The sequence below is a fragment of the Chrysemys picta genome, chromosome 7 (assembly GCF_011386835.1).
Source record: "Chrysemys picta bellii isolate R12L10 chromosome 7, ASM1138683v2, whole genome shotgun sequence".
NCBI lineage: Eukaryota > Metazoa > Chordata > Testudines > Emydidae > Chrysemys > Chrysemys picta.
In genome coordinates, this window is record NC_088797.1 from 102,812,936 (window position 1) to 102,834,581 (window position 21,646).

The window sequence follows — 21,646 nt, forward strand, 5'->3', positions numbered from 1 at the left end:
TCAAAGGTATCAAACTCATTCGGAGGAGAGGGTCGGGTTCCTGTTTAATTATGGTCCCTGGGCTGGGATATATAATTCAGGACTTCATAGTCCTCTCAATCCACAGCAGATCTGTCACTGATGTCACAGCAAGGTTTGCACAGGGATGAAGGGGTGAATACAGTTTTTATGCAATAACTACATTTTTATTTATTATGGGTGACAACTTTCCCTTGTTGAAGTAAAAATGTGCATTGAATTTAATTGACTGCAATTTCACCCTATTTGTTCAGTCCCTTATTTTCACATTCAGTATCACTCAGTGAGAACTCTCTCACCTCTTTTAAACAAGATTTTTTCCTGCTCATTGTTTCTCCTTCTTCCCAAATGTCTTTTCTCTGTTTTTCGTCCTCGTTTCTGTTTTTACACATTTCCTCTATTCTTCTCTCTGCATTTTACTCACTGCAGCAACTACCAATTTCCACCCCTGGACAGCTTTATTTCCACCCTCTTTGCTGATCTTTCTGGGGATGGAACCAGAATAGAATGACGTATCTTCACGCGGCTTGAGATTAATAGGGAACAGTGGAGTTCACCTCTTCGAGTCATTGTTTCAGACTGTTTGAAGCCTCAGGCAGAAATCACTTCACATTTGGAGGGTTTCCTCTGCTGCCATGAGGGCTAGACAAATCCTTTAAAAAAAGCTATTATTCTGCACAATACGAATATGTGAAGCAGGCTGCTCAAATACACCCTGAGAACCAGATCCAACCCAAGAGTTGTATGTTTGATACTCTGCTCTGTACTGTTTCTTGCAGTTTAGGGCTATGCTATGTTTCCAAGACTCTAACCTCAGAGTTGTAGCCTCAAGCATAGTTCTCCAACCCATCTGTGGCTTTACAGTCAAACTCTCTCCCTGGCTACAAGAACCAGGCAGGGCAGCCAGACCACTTCCCCACAACACACACAAACAGAGAAGCAAGAGCCCCCACAACGAGATAATAAGTCACTACCCGTTCTAGGCACCCAGCAAGGAGCACCCAGCACCCCAGACAGAGCATCCCTCAGCTGACAGCAGAACTCCCCACCCCCAGACAGGAAATGAGCACCTCAATTGCAGACCTCCACCCAGTCCTGGACAAGGGGCAGAGCCCCAAGGAGCTGTCAGAGTTACTTGGATACTGCCCCGAGACGACACCAGAGCCAATCTGGATAATAGAGAATCCTATGTCCCTAAAGCTCATTCAATGCTGCAATCATGTCGGTCTTAAGTTCTGGTACACCTCTACCTTGATATAACGCTGCCCTCAGGAGCCAAAAAATCTTACCGCATTATATGTGAAACCGCATTATATCGAACTTGCTTTGATCCACCGGAGTGCGCAGCCCCGCCCCCCCGGAGCACTGCTTTACCGCGTGATATCCGAATTCGTGCTATAGTGGGTCGCGTTATATCGAGGTAGAGGTGTATTCAGGATGTTTGCTGTCATTTATGTAAATAAGGTCATGTGTATTCATCAAATATGCAAATCAGGACATTGAGTCATTTGCAATAACTCTTCAGATTTCTGAACCTCCAGCAGATATGGTCTCGTTGCTCCCAGTAATGTTTCCCTGAGCATAGTTATACTTACACATAAGTTGCTTGTATTTTTTAAATAAATGTTAAATACTTCATTAGAATTTTGCAATATTCCTTAACTTAATCATAAAATGCTTACTGTATATATGAGTATGTGTTCGGTTCTTTATGGTTTGTGCTTAGGTAATACTCCATTTCTGAAGGTTATATTAAGTTCATTTTGAAAGCTTATGTTACATTATGACATTAAACCAAATCCTCAATGTTTATCTGGCATTTGCATACCAAAGCAATCTATTACAAAAATTGCTTTTTTATGAGCATGAAGTGCTAAAAATCACAAATATTCCTTAAAGGATATGATTGCCTTACATCAATCAAGTGTATTGGGGTGAGCATAAGATACAGTTAAACTGAACATGGGGACATGGTTCATACACATGAAGAAAAAAAAAAAAGCCTGAATGAATTGGATGAGAGCTGTGAACTAATTTCTTCAGTCATGGTGAGGGCTGCACTATTAATTTTATTGTAGCTAAATGTGAAAATAAATCAACATCAAGAAAAGAGCTAAAGAGACCATGAAATATAGAGAATCATGTCTAAACATACAACACGCACATTGACAATGAATAGAATGAACCCCCTCAAAAGGTGTATGTATATAAATCATATGGCAAGCTATAAAGAAATAATGAAATCTATACCATAACAAATACAGATACACTGATTTCCAAAGTTAGACATACATAATTGTATTATGCATTAATGCATCTATAATTTTTGTATGCAGAGGCCTGATGTGCCTAGACATCTCACCATTTGTGTGCATATATTTGTGAGCATTTTGCATGCCTAGCTTTGAATTGCTGGCTCATTTATATCTCACACTCTGTGGTTAGTGTGACAGATATGGCAGCTTTCTTTAATATCTTTGAGACGCATTTTTAAATTAAGTTTTGGAGTCCATTGTATTAAATCAAAAGGTTATGTATTATTGTGGGCCTGGATGATCAAAGGACTATATTGAACAATATGGCAGACAAGAATGAACTTTGGGAAGTCAAATTCCTAGGAAATATCTAGGGAGAGCTGAATGCAAATTCTCCCCCTCCTGCCAATGGTTATGCAAAACCCAGCCTTTTGAAGCGGTGCCCTGAGGAGAGGGTCTGTTAATTACCTATTTCTAGGGTCCCAAGATCAAAGGCCGAAACTGTATAAAGGAGTGACACACAGATCCACAGGTATGTTTGTTCTGAGCTGAAGTTGTTATGAATTTGTTATCACAGAAAAAAAATCTTTGATGGGGTTTGAAGGACTGACACCTGCCAGAACCTGAGGTTGGAGTTGAGGTGTTCTCTGGTAAACTTATTAGCATGTGTGTAGGGTCTTTTGTATTTTTTTCTGTAATGTAACATAAAGAATAAATCTGCTTGCTTAGAAAGGGCTGTGTAGCAGGGCTGCCCAGAGCGGGGGGCAAGTGGGGCAATTTGCCCCAGGCCCCCACGAGAGTTTTTCAGAGCCCCTGGAGCGGGGGTCCTTCACTCGCTCCGGGGGCCCCGGAAAACTCTCGTGGGGCCCAGGGCCCGAGAGCTTCTTCCGCTCTGGGTCTTCAGCAGCAATTCAGCGGTGGGGGGTCCTTCCGCTCCGGGACCCGCTGCCAAAGTGCCGGGTCTTTGGCGGCAATTCGGCGACGGGGGCCCCCTGCCGCCGAAGACCCCAGACCCCCTGAATCCTCTGGGTGGCCCTGCTGTGTAGTAATTTATGCTTGTAGATAATTAAGCTGTTTGTAGCCTCTGGAGAGAGTGAGAAGTATAGTTTCTTAGGCAGTGTGACTTGGTAGGGAAATCAGTGTTCACAGGGAATTGTGCAGCATGGGAAAACCCTGGTCAGGAGAGGGGAGAGAGATGGGTCTCTGCCCAAGAGAGGTGACAGCTGAGGTGTCAAGAGCCTGGAGTGGGTGCCCTTGCTGGACCACAAAGGGGAAATACAAGAGCAGTTGCACTGAATTGTGATTGTCAGGATTGCCATGGAATTATCTTCTTCATTCCTGCAAACATGAAATAAATTGCAAGCCATAGGACGGCACTGCACTAGTTTTACATTTGTGACTTTCTCATATGCATTCTAAAGCAGTTTTCATAAAGTTCTAGTTTTTTTCTTTAGGCTGCCTTGCAAGTCATGGTGGCTAAATCATGACTGGGGTTTAGGTTTTGGGTCAGATTGCTGTTCTCTCACAATTCTGGCCCAGAGATATGGAACTCTCTTCAGACTAGCTGTTCTTGTTAGATTTTCAGCATTTGGTGCTGTAACTGAACTGAATCCAACTTAGAAAGAAAGCCACAGAGAAAGGTTTAGATCTGCAGATACGAACCTGAATCTCCTCCTTCCCCTGCAAAATAAATGATGTGAAGGGATAGATTTGAGGTTCTGATTCAAGCTCATCTCTAATATTTTTTTATTTTGTTCTCCAAATGGAAATACTTCCATTGCTTTTCACTATAGGAAATGAGAATAATTGTTGTAAGTGCTTATAATAATATTTCAGCACGTCAACAGCAGCAAAGCTGTGACTAAGGACTACAGTGCATTTCTAAAAAGATTAAATCAGTGTGGGCAATCAGAAATGAGTTATTTTGATTACTTTTTTTAATAGAAATCTGTAGTTTGAGGGTGTCAAAGTTGAAAAGAATATAAAGGAAGACAGGATATCATACTGCAGATGATCTAGGCTCAATCCTGCACCTGTCGACATCAGTGGCAAAGCTCCCATTAACTTCAGAGGTGCAGGATCAGGCCCAATATATACATTAAATGTTATCTTATCTCAGGCAAGGTCACCTGATCAATGCATTAGTTGCATATGGTGGCGGTGCGGGATTGGCCACACGTATCATACCTCGTTCAAACCCTTTCTTAGCTCACAAGCAAAAAGGTGGTCTCATCCTAATCGCCATTTGTCTACATCATTGAACCACTACTCAGGTTGTCATAATTGGAAGTCATTGTAAGTATTGAAGAACCTAGGCTAAGCTATGTGGAGGAACACAAGCAAATGTTATCAGTCAGTTGTAATGAACACTAAGTTCACTCTCATGTTAAACAAAAAAATTAAAATAAAAAAAAACAGCAGCTGCAAACCTTTTTCCATCAGGAAAATAATGTGACCTTCTATATTCTTTTCATAGACTAGACTTTCAGTTACTCAGAGGTTATTTTTATCATCTGTCTGGGATGAATTTGGATACCTGCTATAGACACTCGCCACTCTGATGTCTCTCAGTCAAAGGCAAAAACTGTCAAGCATCGTTTGTGTTCTTGTCTTCTGTGGGTTTTCCATTAGGGAGCAGTTCTGACAGCTTGTGTTTGCGTAGGAGTTGTACTGGTGGAGAATATCCATAGAACTACTCAATCAATTGACGCACCGGCCACACTGGGCATGGCCACTTTCCAGTCAGTGGCTCCAATTTCAGTATAAGATATCGTGTTTACATTGCACCTTCACAGCCTTCTCTTTTGGAATATGGTCTGCACTAGGGAATAACCCAGCAGTATAGTGTAGTATGGGCTTTCAGGGAATTTGGCTCCTAGAGTCTGCCTGGAAATTATAGGGAAATATTAAAATGTTGATAATATGAGAGAACAAAGCATGACATTTCCCCTCTAACTTTCATAATGAAGCTTGTCATTATCTTGAAAATGACCCTTTTCAATAAATTCAAACTAGTTATCTAGCCTTCCCTGTCTATTCCTTCCTAAGGGAGATAACAAGAAACTCATTATGTACATATTGATTTTTGCCTCACCAAAATTAGAAGAGTCTAGAAGAGTGAATATCATTGTAACCTGTTTCGGTAATTGTTTAAAGTGATAGGAGAAATATTTCCTCCTTGTGATCATTAATACTATTTTACAAAGCTAAAGGAAACAATCTAAAATGGCATCCCTTGTTCTATAATAAATATTATATATTTAATTTCTAAACATGCTTATGTAGTATAAATCATAGCATAGATCTAAATTATAGTTTAAGAAATTGTTTTCCAATAAATGTGAAACAAGATTTTACTCAATATGTCAGAGGATATGGTGGGAAGGCTTTGTAAGACAGGGGGACACCTTATATGAGTGGTCTTCTGTGGAGATTTCTTGTATATTCAGAGACACCTGAGATGCAGATGGTAGAACCCTTGTGAGCAGTGGTTGTTCGTCAGAGCTACTTTATCTTCTAAGACCCTGTTCTTATAAAAGTTAATGTAAGTATTGTCATTGTCTTCAATAGGAGCAGAGGCAGGTCCTAAAAGGTAATCACCACCTGAATCTCCTCGAACTGGAGAACGGTTTGATATCTTGTTAGCGATTGCCAAGTTCAAAGGCTTCTATATTTAGTAAAACACTATTTAAGGTGCCTGTCTAATGGTATCTAATTCATCTCTTCCGTATGATCTATTTTGGAGACTTCCATTGAGTGTATCTGTATTAAATTAATTACAGTACATTGCAAAGTGATTCCTTGCTCATGCTACTCAGATGTCTTGTAGGAATTTCTTGTCACTGATTTAATGACTAAAAATAAGAAGGGATAATGAAATGCTTCTTTACTGGAGTGTTTCCCACAGCTGCTGGCAATTAAACTTTTCTGCATTTCCCTCAAGTAACCCCTACTAGCTCATCAAGGGTAATTGCTAGCAGGCAACTATCCTCCCAAAGGGATGGGAGTAGCAGGAAGAAGACTGTGGGCTGTTTTTGTTAAGAGGTTAAGCAGACCAGAGAGGTCTTATGGCATCACCAACTCTCCTATCCCTTTTGTTCCACCAAACATTTCCAGCCTAGCCTGTTCATTTGACCACTTCTTCCACTAGCATTTCCTTGCTTTATTTCATGCTGCCCTTTGTGCTTGGAAATCCCTCCTGAATTAGTCCACAATAAAACTGCCCTCTCATCCTTCATATCCCTCAAGACACACATCTGTTCTGATGCCTACAAGAAATCAGCCAACCATGGATGGCTAGATTGTACAGCAGTTAGGGATAGCTAATTCTATTTAGTTATTTCAGATGATTTTGAATCACCATGGGCTATGCAACCATGTGATCTTACTTCTATTACCATCACAATATATGGGCCCTTCCCTCCTAGTGTTTTTCACGCTTACTTGTGTGTCTGTGCAACATTAAGTACAATGTGGTGCCAGTTCTGATGTGGTCCTTGGATGCTACCACAATACAAAGATAAAAGTACACCTTACTGTATAATGCATCCCTTTCCCATGTATTGCATGATTTAAGTCTTTTTGCTTCTGTTTGAATCCTGCTTGATGTAAATCTTTGTTTCATATTGAAGACTTGCAGAGACCCTTTTCTTCCTGCTGCACTAGCTCCCAAGGTATTTCAAAAAACAGTGCCATTGACATGCAGCCACTTTGGATCAGAAGGTAACCCCACCACAGCATGAACAGAACACAGGCCCAACTCCTACTATTATGGAAAAGTGCTATTAGATCATTAATGTCATTAGATCTGAGACATGCCTCAGATTTTAAGATCTAAGCTGAAAGTCCCTCGTGCAGAGTACACACATGCACAGTATGCAATGTATCAACCTCCGAAGGTTGAAAGGCTGGAATTGAGCTTGTGGTTAAAGGAAACTATGTATTCCAAAACTATGTACTACTAATATACCAGTAGTTTTAAATGCCAATAGCAAAAGCAGCATATACTCTTCACTTCTGACCCCAAAATAACTGTCCATCTCCGTAGGTTCAGATCCTTGCTCCTAAAGAACTCTGACAGTTCCACAATGCTCTCAGCACGTTTGGACTCTCATTTGGTCTATGGTTGCTCCATATTCCTGAGGTCTCTTAGAGCTGGAAAGCATCCCTGCTGGGCTGGTGCCACTGGTACCTGCTTTGCTTTCACCACACAAAAATGAAACAAAGTTGAAATGAATAAATCACTTTACCTCTATCCTGTGCCATGTTATGATGTCTTAGAGCCATCCTGGTTTATACTAGTTTGTTATAAAAATGCATCACCGGCAGTATTCACTGAACTGCAAAAATCTATCCCATCCTTTTAATGCCTTAAATAACTCCTAACTCTTTCTCGAGTACCTGTCATTTTTGGCAGAGCTTTTATTTATTTATTTATTTCATTTTCCTAGGTAGTTCCTTAGTAAACCCTTTATAAGAACTTTTCCTTTCTAGTTCTATAAAGCATTATTACTTTAATAAATTATATATATTTTTTGGCATTTCTGCTGAAGTAAAAGATCAAGTCTTCTAAAAAATGGAGCACCATTAAAATGACTTACTGTGTTTTTTAAATCCTTTTCAACTGTGAGCAAGATAGACCTCATGGTGCTGGTTTGTAGCCTAAAATCCAGTGTTTATCTGGGAAAATGTAATTGATAATAGAAGAAACAATGTATTAAAATAGCAACTTTAAATCTTGTTAACTGGAAAAGACAATAAATATTAGTTAGTGATCTTGGAGATGTATTTTTGTAGAGATTCTAGGCCCAGACCATGCACGCCCAGGTCTGTGCATGGGGATCTTTCACTGCTTCAAAGTGGCATAATCTCCAGTCTCCATATTGAAAGGTGAATTTGGGTGTTAAGCATTTTCCCCACCAACAGGAAACCAATTAAAGTTAAAGCAGCCTGAGCACTCATTACATTTTCAGCAGACTCCTCTGTGCTGTAGAAACCCCTTCAGTAGTTCAAGAGTCTGTGGCAGGTAAAAGAGTTTATCCCTGGCAGTTTATCCCTATTGGGAGCCAGAACCCCATTTGTGACAGGATCATTTTTTATAAAGTGTGCAACAGAAATCAATGGGACTTTCCCTTGGTCCTAGCCCTTCCCATGGTGGGTGAGGACAATCTGTCCCTTAGAAATTAGAGCTGGACAAAGCCTACAGATCAAATCACCGGCTTCATTGCATGCCATAGGTCACTACAATACATTCCCAGAGTTTGCCCAAAGGTGTGAGTGATTCAATTACTGTGGCTTTCACCACTTTCTGGGGCAGTTTCTCTCAGTCGAATAATAGATCTCACTATTGTCTCCTGAATATGAAAGCTGGAGTTTTTATGGATTCCTGCTACAATAAAGAGCAAGTACTACAGAAATATTCCCCACAAACTACTGTATAATATAGAAAAAGGGGGGTTGACAACTACCCCAAATACAGTTATACTATTCAGTGGAGCAAAAGACTGGAAAAATCTGGTCATACTACATTATGCTTGGCCAGAGTAGACGTTATATGAGTAAACTCACACATAGCTCAAAATTAATGCTTAAGTTTTAACAATGAATTTGTCAGTAGCTCTAAATTGAAATGTATCTTAAGGACTAAGTAGCTCAGTTTTAAATAGCATAGATTTAGCAATGGAGCTGAGTGACAGCGACTAATTCATCATAAAAAATGTATTTGATTCATTTAGACTTTTTCAGTTTTTGAAGTGTCTGAGAAGATTGTGATTTTCTTGGATGTACTCTTGTTTTAAATCATTTGCCAAATAATTTTGGAGAATAATTCTTGGCCAGAAGCAGTTCACTGTGAGTAATCTGCATTAGAAAATAGAGCTGTGTTGGTTAGTTATGATGGGCAAATAGGCTACTTGGTTTATTCTGTTTCTTGATTGGATGAGCGTATCCCTGAACATTTGTTTCCTGACAAAACTGTTCCATGTTAACTGATTCAGAATCACCTTCTGTGATTATTCTCCAATATTTGCTTAAAATTCAGTCTCTATGAACATCCCTGCCAGTGAATATAGCAAACACAAAAAGGTGTGTGAAAATAAATTAGTTTAAACATTCAAATGATTATTCACAAAAATGCTTTGAAGTATTTGCCCAGTTATATTTAACGACAACTGAATAAAGTCATTTTGAAATTAGATTGCACAAGCAAAGTCCATTTTTAGTAAATTTATCTAGTGGGGAAAAAAAGTAATGTTTTCCCTATGGTCTGTATGCAGGTGCTGCTTCTAGAGTGGATGCTCATATGACTCCTTTGATGCCAACGCAAGTCACCAGGGTTGCTGCTGTATCTACACCAGCTGTGACTTTCATGGCAACCAATTTCATGGATCAGACATTAACAGGTGTGTGTAGGTTTCAGTGTACTTATTATATTACTAAACCATATGTTCCATATTTGTGTACTTGTGACCAAATCATGTTTCCCATACTGCATAGTAATGCAAAACTGAAAAAAAAAATGCTGTGCAAATTCTACAGAATTTACTCTGGTTATTTAGGAGCTTGTTCAAAATATTTTAGATCCTGATTTCCCTGCCTGGCACTTGGAGCAGCTTTGCATTTGGTGGTGCAAAAGATTAATTTCTGGAGCCATTATTAGACCTCTCATGTTCCACATCAGTAGTGTCATGGTTGGTCTGTGGAGTCAGACTGTCTGAAACCGCAGAGGATGCTTTTTGATGTGCCCCACTGATCTACATATTGTGTCCACAGCCATCTAAATGTGCATGTGTTTGTAGGTGAGAGGATGTGGTTGGAAGGAGGGGAACTGGTGTGAAAGATCCTTGAGGCTTTGTCTTAATTCATATTTACATATGGCATGGTTAAAGGGAGACTGGAATTTGATGTGAAATTGTAATTATACTTTTCTAACTATGTGAAATACTGACTGACTGACCATGAATACAGCTTCATTTTAGTGTAGGATGACTGATTTTGGACTAAGCAAAGTGCTTTCTCTTCCTTATTAGAATGAGGGGGTGAATTGAGCTGAGGCACCTCATGATGCTGGAAGAATAGATAAGCCATAGGTTCTCCAGCTTGTACATACCCTGACCTCATGTTACAACAGAAAAAAGTTTCAAGAACTCCCCTCCCCCATGTAGCATAAAGGAAGAGAAAGCGGTTGCAACCTCCCCCTCCCTGCCCCCCCACCATTTGGACATGTCGGTAAGCACATGTTCTAGGGCATATTTTTTTTGAGAAATACTGGGGCCTATTCAAGAATGAATAGCTTCTAGTCCTGGTTAATTATATCAGATCTTTTATAGTTAAGCAATATTAGCACAAACCATGTGTTGCACTCAGAGATGTAGAATGAGATGGTCACATTTCAGAAGCTGATCTACGTTTTTGTGCTCAGAAATTATAGTGGAGCCATGTTCAAGTCACCTAAATTGTGCTGGTAAAATACACCCGGGATAAAAATTAAGGTCTGGAGTAGGCTGGACTGAAGGTTTGTCCCATAATAGATAATTATGGGCTGTTCTACACAAATACATTAATGGAATCATAGGTTCCCCTGAAGAGGAGAGTTGACTATTTTCTTGTTACGTCTGTCCCCAAATAAGATCTTCTGATTTATTTGTGATTGCACTGAATATTCTCTCTGTCTGTCTTTCTTACACATGTCCACACACAGTTTTCAGGCATTAGTCATATTTTCATTGAGAGATATTTTGGAAAACTTCAGAGAAGTTTGTGTGTGTTTCCTTTTTGATGTATTTCAACTCAAATGTGTTTGTCTTTCTTCAGTCATGATCTACTCTTCAGACTGCTTTCATCACCTGCAGAGTTATGTTGCTTGGAGACCCAAAAAACCCCTGCATGCGAATCATTAAGAATGAGAGGACTGTGCTAAATTGTGTTATGTTTCCTTGTTGAAAGCAAATCCTTTGGAGTAAATAGACTTTAATACTGTTTAAGGAATGCATTGAAAGTCAGATGAAAGTTTACTCAGAGTCTTTCTGATATGTAGTTGTGTAGCCAATTGCAGGTGGGTAACAAGATTTATAGTTGTTCTGAGACCCCATTAATAATCTTCTTATTGACAGACTGAAAAACAACCAACCTCCCCATTTTATCCATCATAATGTTTGGTGATTTGATTGTATAGAGCCTTTTTGTGACTATCAATATTTTCTGTAAGGCTGGTATGACATTTGTTCAATAGGTTTCCTCAATCAAACAAGCACTATTGCACCAGGCTCATTGAAATGTCATAGGTGTAGAACAGCAATCATTACATTTTCCCACTTACCCATGTAATGTAAATAAGATGAGCATTATACTTTTGCTTCGTTTTTTCTTATAAATATAAAACTCATTCATCTTTCTCAGTTTTTCTTGTTTGATTTCCTGGTAATTTCAGTGAAGGAAAGTCATGCCATGAGTTATTCTTTAATATTATCCAAGATGACACAACAGTATTTCCATGGATTACTACCACTTTCAGTGGTCCTTGTCTTCAATGGAAAAATCAAATTAATAACAATAAGCAATAACAATTCACAATTGTGCAGGGCCTTTCATTCACTAATCTCAAATTGCTTTACAAAGGTGGTTAAATACGATTGTCCTCATTATGCAGATGAGTCACACAAAGATAGAATGACTTGCCCAAGGTCACAAAGTGACTAAGTAACAGAGCTGAGAACCCAAATCTCTTACCTTCCAGTGTGTTGCCATATCAAAGTTTCTGTTTGAAGAAATATAGAAGGTGGCATGCACGAGAACTGTGCAATGCTTTCTTGATTGTTGAAAGGGCTTCTAGGTTAGATTATACCTACCTGTGTACCATTTTGCTCCCTTCCTCCCCCGGCTGAGATCCATCCATATGTGTTAGGGAAACTCCATCTATAGATCTCCCTTTTTTTCCACCAAAAGTGTACTGGAGCTTATTGGACCTTGCCTGCCTGGACCCTAGAAAGAAGCAAAGAGAGCAAAACACCACTGTGAGGTGTTTGCAAAGGAGTCAGAGGAGCCTCCATTTTAAAAGTTCCCATCTATGCAGGATACAGAACAAAGGGGAGAGAAAACTACCTTGAGATGAAAACATCCCTAAAAAGGTCAGAATTTGAATCTTTATAAAACAAAACAAAACATAAACCTTCCGGGGAACTAGATATCTCTTTCTTATCATATGTATCATATATGTATAGTCTAGCTAGGATGATAACTGTGCAGTGCTGCACTTTGTGTATTCTGACTGTACTATAGTAGTTCTTGGTATCTTCGCCAAGTTTGAACATTTTCAGACCTTGAGTAAATGCATAAATGAAGTGATCTCTAAAGGCAAATAATTAAAATGGATAGAAGGAAATACTTTCCTACACAGTGTGTAACTAATCTGTGGAAATTCCCTGCCACGGACAAATAGTTTGGGGGAATTCAAAAAGCAATACATCTTTTAATGTTTGCAACCAGACGTGCAAGTGTCAAAATGTCACAAGGATTATAAACTCTCATGCTGGGCAAATACACCTCTACCCCGATATAACGCGTCCCAATATAAGATGAATTCGGACATAATGTGGTAAAGCAGCACTCCGGGGCGGCGGAGAGTGGCTGCGCACTCCGGCGGATCAAAGCAAGTTTGATATAATGCAGTTTCACCTACAACGCAATAAGATTTTTTGGCTCCTGAGGACAGCGTTATATCAGGGTAGAGGTGTAATTTGGGGAGATACAAAAGGGAAGATATAGTGAACATCTTCTCAATGGTTTTTTTCCCCCACAGAACACTGTTGCATAACTGAGCTAATGCTTTGAGTGAACTTTTCCCTGAAACATCAAATACTTGCCACTGTGGTAGCCAAGGTACCGAAAAAGGGCCCTGATTCTGAAAAAGACCGAAGCTTGTGCCTAAATTCATGTATATGAGTGGTTCCATTGATTTAAATAGATAGGGCTACTTACATCTATAAAGTTAGTCATATGCTTATGTATTAGTAAAATCAGAGGTTAGACACAAACCAGTGACATCTGTTCCGGTACAGCTATGTTTCTCTGGTAATTATATTTCATAACCACACATATTTAAATAATTCAATGACCAATACTAAATATACCTTTCCTTATCGTGACTGTCATTGACAGAGGGGAGCTACATTGTCTGTAGGCAAAAATACAGTGAAACCTTGATAATTCAAATGTCATGGGGGACAGGTGAATACATTAGAGTATTGAGGTTCTATAACTGAGGAGAATTTGAATGTGATTAATGGACTTTGGGAATATGACCCTGTTTTAGAAAATACTAAATTTCAGATAACTGAAGTGCATATAATCCAGATTTTACTGTACTGTAGTGACAGATTCACTAGCATCACTCACTAGAACATTTTTTAATTCAGATTATATTCACCACAAATATTCTGTAGAACACTGTACAACAATCTACATAGATAATACTGATTTTTTTCCTCCATCACAAGTAACACTTACTGGCCCATTAGTAGCTTTTCCTTCTGTCAAAATATAAGTCTAAATAAGGAATTTTACAAAGGTGATAGCCACAGCATAATAAAACTCACTTTCTTGAGTCAATGCTAAAACAGGAGAGATGGTCCTCTGAAAAGTTCATTCATTTATCAGACTTACTAAGAGAAGTGATATATAACTGACCGCATACAAATACAGTATGCTTAGTTATTTCAACTGGATTGCATCTAGTAAAGCCCCATCTAATTCTAGAAATACCTTTAAAATCATTAGGGTGGATATGTTTTATCTAAATGAGTTATATCTCTAAATTTTCTGTTAGCAACTGGGATTGGGAACTATTTTATTCTATTCTGTTCTAATCTATTCTGTTTTACATAGGTTCTTGTACCACTATCATTACTGTAGTATCTGAGTGCCTTTCTCTAGTGTATTAAGTAATGTGACTAACAGCTGTCACATGTGGTTTGTTCTTTCTCTCCCCTTCTTCCTGGGGAAGAATTGTGTGTTCAGTGTAGTGTTTTGTTTCAGTAAAGTTTTGTTTTTTAAAAATGTATATGTTGCACTTAAAACAGAAGGTGGTGAGGTTTGTGATGATCCTTCATTCCCGGAGGAGTTAATTCCATAGTCTGACTGGCCCACCAGAAAGCTCTATCTCCTGCACAGATGAGTGTTATCCTTGTGGTAAAAAGAACAAGGCGTACTTGTGGCACCTTAGAAACTAACACATTTATTTGAGCATAAGCTGAAAGTAAGGGTATGTCTACACTACGGGATTAATCCGAATTTATATAATTCGGATTTGAAAAACAGGTTGTATAAAGTCGAAATGTATGCGGCCACACTAAGCACATTAATTCGGTGGTGTGTGTCCAAGTACCGGGGCTAGCGTCGATTTCTGCACCGTTGCACTGTGGGTAGCTATCCCATAGCTATCCCATAGTTCCCGCAGTCTCCCGCGCCCATTGGGATTGTGGGTTAAGATCCCAGTGCCTGATGGGACAAAAAACATTGTCGCAGGTGGTTCTGGGTACAGCCTCACCTCCTCCCTCCCTCCTCCCTCCCTGCATGAAAGCAATGGACGGCAGACAACCATTTTCGCGCCTTTTTTCCTGGGTGGGTGAACACTGCAGACTCCAAACCACGGCAAGCATGGAGCCCGCTGAGCTCAAGACAGCAGTCATGAACATTGTAAACACCTCGCGCATTCTCGTGGAGTTTATGCTCAGCCAGGACCAGAAAAACGAGGCGAGGAGGCAGCGGCGGCGGCAGCGCAGCGACAAGCATGATGAGGACATTGACATGGACATGGACACGGACACGGATACAGAATTCTGTGAAACCACAGGCCCCGGTGCTTTGGAGATCATGTTGTTAATGGGGCAGATTCTATCCATGGAACGCCGATTCTGGGCAAGGGAAACAAGCACAGACTGGTGGGACCGCATAGTGTTGCAGGTCTGGGACGATTCCCAGTGGCTGCGGAACTTTCGCATGCGTAAGGGCACTTTCATGGAACTTTGTGACTTGCTGTCCCCTGCCCTGAAACGCCAGAATACCAAGATGAGAGCAGCCCTCACAGTTGAGAAGCGCGTGGCGATAGCCCTGTGGAAGCTTGCAACGCCAGACAGCTACCGGTCAGTCAGGAATCAATTTGGAGTGGGCATGAAAGTTGAAAGTTTACTCAGAGTCTTTCTGAAGCCCACTTCATTAGATGCATGCAGTGGAAAATACAGTAGGAAGATATATATAGATATAGATAGATACACACAGATAACATGATTATTTATATACCGAGAACACCCTGATATCACTACAAAAGTTTTTTTTTCTCCTGCTGATAATATCCCACCTTAATCAATTAGTCTCATTAAAGTTAGTATGACAACACCCATTTTTTCATGTTCTCTGTATATATATATATATCTGTCTTCCTACTGTATTCTCCACATCTACCATTCTGGATTCTTGTGGTAGAAACTCTGAGTAGCAGAGTTGTTAACCACAACAGTCTTCATCCCAGAAGTTTAGGTGATCTAAAAGATGCCCTGAGCCCACACCACTGAAAGCTTTGAAGATTAGGACCAGTATCTTAAACTGGATATTGTCTTGGAAGTCAGCATAGAGAGTGGAGGACAGCATGTCAACAAGAATTATCAAAGGGCTGAATCACAGCCTAGAGATTAGCTTGAATTATTTTTCTTCTGTCTTGAAAAGAGTGTAGGAAGGATCCAGGGGGTGAGAGGGGTAGTATGATGAAATGAGAGAAGAGATTTAGGAAGAGAAATAATATATATGGCTTTATAGATGCAAGAACTGGATGATAATAATGCTGTCTAAGGAATCTTGAATCTGAGGGTCAGCATATAAAATGGTATAAATAGGCCATGCTCTATTGTTTTCATTGATGCTTTCCTGCTTTACCACCAGCTGAGGATCTGGCCCTGAATCATTACAGTTAATTAGCATAAATGATAGGAATAGCATGCATTCACATGAATGCTGCCTTTCCTACTTGGGTTTGTTTTCTCCTTTTGGTTAAATATGTAGCTCAGTATAGTCCTATTGTTAATAAAATGTGTACAGACATTAGCACATACTATTAGCAACATACTATTAGCAACCATGATAATGTTGCTGATACAACTTTTACTTTTACACTGTAAAAGTATATTAGTCATTCAGCTCTATCTGCAAGAAGTTGGAGAAATAAATTATTGTTTTTGCACAGTTTCCAGTATACCAGTAGGTGGCAGTAAAGCAACTACAGCAGTATATCATTGTTAATTACGGTGATAAGTTTAGAAAAAAATGTCTGATTATGCTGAAAATATATAATGGCATCATTAGTGTTATACTGTGGAATATTTTATACACTTATTTCAAATTGAAGTGGAAAAAGAATTGATTAAAAGGAGAAGAATAAATCTGTAGAAGAGAAATGTACCAACTGGAAGAGAGGGTAAACATGCATCTTGTTTGATGTCCTTCATTTCAGTAGATAAGATCAATTTTCGAGGTGTTCTGTTAAGATTCCCCATATAGGCAGCGCAGGCTTCCTTCCCACTGTGTAGAGTGGATTCTCTAAACCTTACTTTCCTATCTGACAAATCCAATTCTAATGGATTGTTTTTCTAGTTCTTAGGATGCCTCATTAATTCAACATGACTTGAGCTGAAAGAACAATTCTCAGCTAGATGTACTCTAGTTCTACTGCAATTTCTTTGGTCAGATGCAGGGATCATTTGGCTGAAAATCTATGGCCTGTGCTGTACAGAAAGTTAGAATAGAGGGTTATGAGGGTTTTTTATGGCTTTAAAATCTGTGAAACATGCAGTGAGTCTGGTGAAGTTAGCCCTTTTTTCCTGTTTATGAATAGTCTGTTGTCAGAATGTTTAATTCCTTCACTATTCAAAACTGTTTTCCAAATGTTTTGTGCAAACATATTGTCACATGGGGTCTCTCATGTGGGCAGACCTAGTACCTGAAGCCAGAGTCCACAGTCACGGGACAGGAGTCAAGAGTCAGCTGGGTCAGGTTACTGGAAGGTCTGATGCAGGAGGCAAACTGGAGATCAGAATCACGAGTCGGGAACCAGAGTCGGATCAGGTCAGGATACCAGTGGATCAGAGACAGAAGACAAACTGGAGGTTGGGAACCACAAGTTGGATGCCAGAACTTTCACAAAATAATTCCTAGAGCATAGCTTTTAGAAAAAACATCCAATCTTGCACACACACAACAAATCTAATCTTGAATGTTACCATCCTGGATCATACTTCCTCTCCCCACCACCCCATCCCCATGAGCAGTACTATAGAATTTTAGGATATTTTAAAGCTTTTCAATTCCTCCTTTCCACAAGGAAAAGCATTACATTTTGGCTATATATGTAGAATGTAACAACCAGGTTACTTCTGACAGAAGAAAAGAAAGAGAGACACATAGGTCTGGAAGCCATACTTATTGCTTAACATTCAACTCCCTCTTATTGCTTTCACATAAAGTCATTGTTCTTTGTGAGTATGTGTATAATCCTATCTGCAGAAGAGTGCAGTCACATATCTTCCAATTAAGTATATTGCACTGGTGCCAGGATTCTGTCTGGAGTGGGAGATATTTGGGTGGAGCGAAGGTTAGATGCCCATATATACAAAAATACAAGAACATTGACTGAATTTGTAGGCCTCCATTTTTTGTCACCTTGTCACCATTCACTAATGTCAGTATCTCAGCAGCAATTTAGTAATTGTGTGTGCTCTCAGTCTTAGCTGCTTGGGATGTAGTCATGTCTTTGTGTATCTCATTTGATTAATTCCTGCCATTTCAGGTCTATGAACAAGGTGTTGAGGAGTTGCTGAGTTAAGTGTCCCATCCCATATTCAACAATATTTCATATATGTACCAAATGAATTTATTCTATTTACCAATTAAGTTACAACTGTGACTGTTTAAACTTACTATTGCTTTCTTTCTTTCCTTTGAGCTCCTCACACACACTTATAAATATATACATTATATATATAAATACATATGAATAAGAAACAAAGAGATCTTGACCAATTTTGAAACCAGAACAGTGATTAATACTAAATAAAACATAAAATAGCTTCTTCCTTGGATCATCCAAGTCAGAAGGAAGAACTGGAGGAAGGGCTATTGTGATTTCCCCCTAAACTGGGAGGGAAAAAATCACAATCCCCATCTTATTAGGCATTCATGAACAAAAGATTTTGCCTCACGTTTTCTTGCTTCTGATTATAATTATGTAATTAGGAGTATTTTGTTACTTTACCTTTATAGTCATCTAGTGTCTTGACTATTCCATCATGAAATAATTTGTTTTCCACACAGGGATTATTTCATGACAAGAGCATCAGAGTTTGTAGAAGAGCACAAAGCAAGGAGTACTTAGACATGTTATATTTTACACTAGCGCTAACCCTCAGAGTGCTATAGAATAAGTTCTGCTGTGCTTGAATAGGCCCAGCACCAGAGGCAATTATGTGTGTAAAAAGCCTAGATACTCAGGTTAATCCACACGCCTCTGAAGTTGCAGCAAAATCAATGTCTATTAAAGAAGTACCTTCTACAAAAGGAAATTTCTCCAGCTTTTTCAGCAGGCACATTAGGGATTTTTAAATTAAATATTCTTATCGGTGGGGTAGGAATTTATGAATAACACATTTTGTTTGTCCATTGCTTCTGCAGTTTCAGATAAAAACATCTGGAATTTCACTGGTAAAATACAAGCAGAGAACTAAACCTATTTTGGTATTGAAAATAAAGAGAAGACAAACAACCAGAAGTTGGCTCTGAGGCTGACACTGAAGAGAGAATCAAACTAATGGAAGGATATCATAGAGCAGAGCTAATGGACAGGAATGACTTTATGAAACAATTCAGAAGAAATTGCAAATCTGAGAAAGATTTCAGAGGTGTCAACTCTAGAACAGTGGTAACATAATATCAGAGTTGAGTCTGGATTAGGTTCTTGTAGGTGCATCCTCTATATTTCTCTAATGATGGTGAGAGTCAGCTTGGATTCTCAAATGTCACTTCTCTCTAATTTTGTTAACAAACAGGTTTTGAAGGGTTTTTTTAATCTTTTTTTTTTTTTCAAAACAAAGAACAAAATATATTTTTCAGTCTAATGAGAACTTTTACTTCAGATTAAGGAAAAGGACAAACAATAAAAACAAAAATAAAATCTTCAGGAGAGAGAGAGAGAGACCCGTGACTCACTCTATTACAATCAGCAACAGAACCAAAACACAAAAAGCATAGTCACTCCAAGCTAAAGTGGTTGGCAACCAGGATGTTGGAATGCCCTTATGGATTGCCCTCATCCCACCAAGCTGGATCTAAGATGGAAGCATCTCCTCATCTTTATGTTCTATTGTTAACAGATCTCTTTGAGAGTTCAAGTATAAGCTATTGCTTGGACTATGAATAATCTGTTAATATTACTAAGTGACAAAATATAAAATGGCTATCTCATTGTGAAGCAGGCTTAATATTTCCTAAGGGCTCTCAGATGCACGATAGTCCCAAAGGGTGTGTTATAAGAAGACTCATTTCTGCATGATCCAGTTCTCTTTTCCATAATTTGTACAGGGCTCTTGTGATCAGAGCTCTTCATCTACGAATTTAGGAAAATATGGTAATGTTTATTTTGTATGTAAATGCTACTGCAGGAAATTTTAGCTTGGATATGTTGAAGCATCATCACTGCTTGGTGAGATGTAGTGGAGGATTCCAAACAGAGAAACCTTACAGCTAAATATCCCTGAACTTTGGAGATCTGAACTTCCTGGTGTGGGGTTCTGCAGCGTGCGGACTCACCCCTGCGGCACCTCCTGCTGGTTGTCTCTGGGAATTAGCTCTTCCAGCACCCTGGAGCGCCCCCTGCAGGCTGGTGATTCGCCTTGCCACTGGCCCCATGTCCCTCTCAGGACCCCGGTACCCCTTTCTCTGGGTTGCTGCCCCCCAGCAGTACCCCCAGACTCTGGGTCTCTCCACCCAGGGGAACCCCCACCCACTATCTCCGCTTCGCCTCAGTCTTGGCTACTGCCCAGTCTCCATCTAGCCCCCATTCACTGGGGCAGACTGCAGCATCAGCCACTCATCACAGGCAAAGGGGTTAGGACCTGCTGCCTCTGCCTACCCATGGGCTGCCCCCTGCAACCCAGTACCTAATAGCCTTATGCTGGGCCGCAGCTTGGGGCTTTCCAGGCTGGAGCTCCCCACCTCCTCTGCCTTTCCCCAGCCCTACTCCACTCAGGTACCCTGTTTCTAGCTCCCTGAAGTCAGGCCCTTCGCTCTCTGAACGCAGAGAGAGAGACTCTGCTGAGCTCCTGGCTTCCAGCCTCCTATAGGGGCCAGCTGGGCCTGATTGGGGCATGGCCCCAGTTGAGCCTGCTTCCTCCCAATCAGCCCAGCTGTTCCCCTGCCACAGCCCTCTCCCAGGGCTGTTTTAAACCTTCCCAGGGAGGAGCGGGTGACCACCCCGCTACAGGTCCATTTGATAGATTAATAGATTTTAAGGCCAGAAAGGAGCATTAGATCATCTATTCTGATCCCTATATCACAGACCCTAGAATTTCATCCCTGCATTGAACACAATAAGTTGTGTTTGGTTAAAGCATATCTTCCATATAGGCATCCAATCTTGATTTGAAGACATCCAAAGATTGAGAAGCCAACGCTTCCTTTAGAAGTTTATTCCAGTGGTTAATCACCTTTACTGCTAAAAATTTCTAGTAAGAAGTGGCAATCCTGAATTCAGATTGTGTAATACCGTGTATAGGGCATATATCTCCACTCACTCGCTCACACTGGAGTAATTCCAATTAAGTCAATTGAGTTTCAAAAGCTTAAAGCTACTGGAAGTAAGAAGAAAGAAGAACAGGAGTACTTGTGGCACCTTAGAGACTAACAAATTTATTAGAGCATAAGCTTTCGTGGACTACAGCCCACTTCTTCAGAAGAGAATCACATCCAATACAATGTGATTATGGAGGGAGTGCAAGTTAATGATGAAGGAATCAATAAATAGACATATCAGGGAAAGGAGAATGAGGACAGACATTCTCTTTTAAGGATCAAAAATAGTCCAGATCTTATCTTTTCTGGAGCTAAATTTGTCCATTAACGGGGAAATTTGTGTGTGCACGCATAGGCCTCGCTGTCCACTCTGCTACTCACCGGTGTAACTTTATTGTCTTCACTGAGGGCTTGTCTATACTTACCGCGCTGGTTCGGCGGCAGGCAATCGAACTTCTGGGTTCGATTTATCGCGTCTAGTCTGGACGCGATAAATCGAACTCAGAAGTGCTCCCCGTCGACTCCGGTAATCCTGCTCGCCGCGAGGA

General features: G+C 40.0%; 1 protein-coding gene across 2 annotated transcripts in view; it reads left to right on the plus strand.

The window, feature by feature from the left end:
* TCERG1L (transcription elongation regulator 1 like) overlaps positions 1–21,646 on the plus strand; it is a 242,362-nt gene that overhangs the window by 170,655 nt on the left and 50,061 nt on the right. For both annotated transcript variants that reach the window (XM_065552187.1, XM_005305299.4), the window contains exon 5: positions 9,548–9,673. In XM_065552187.1, coding sequence (XP_065408259.1) covers positions 9,548–9,673 — 126 coding nt within the window. The remainder of the gene's footprint in view (positions 1–9,547; positions 9,674–21,646) is intronic.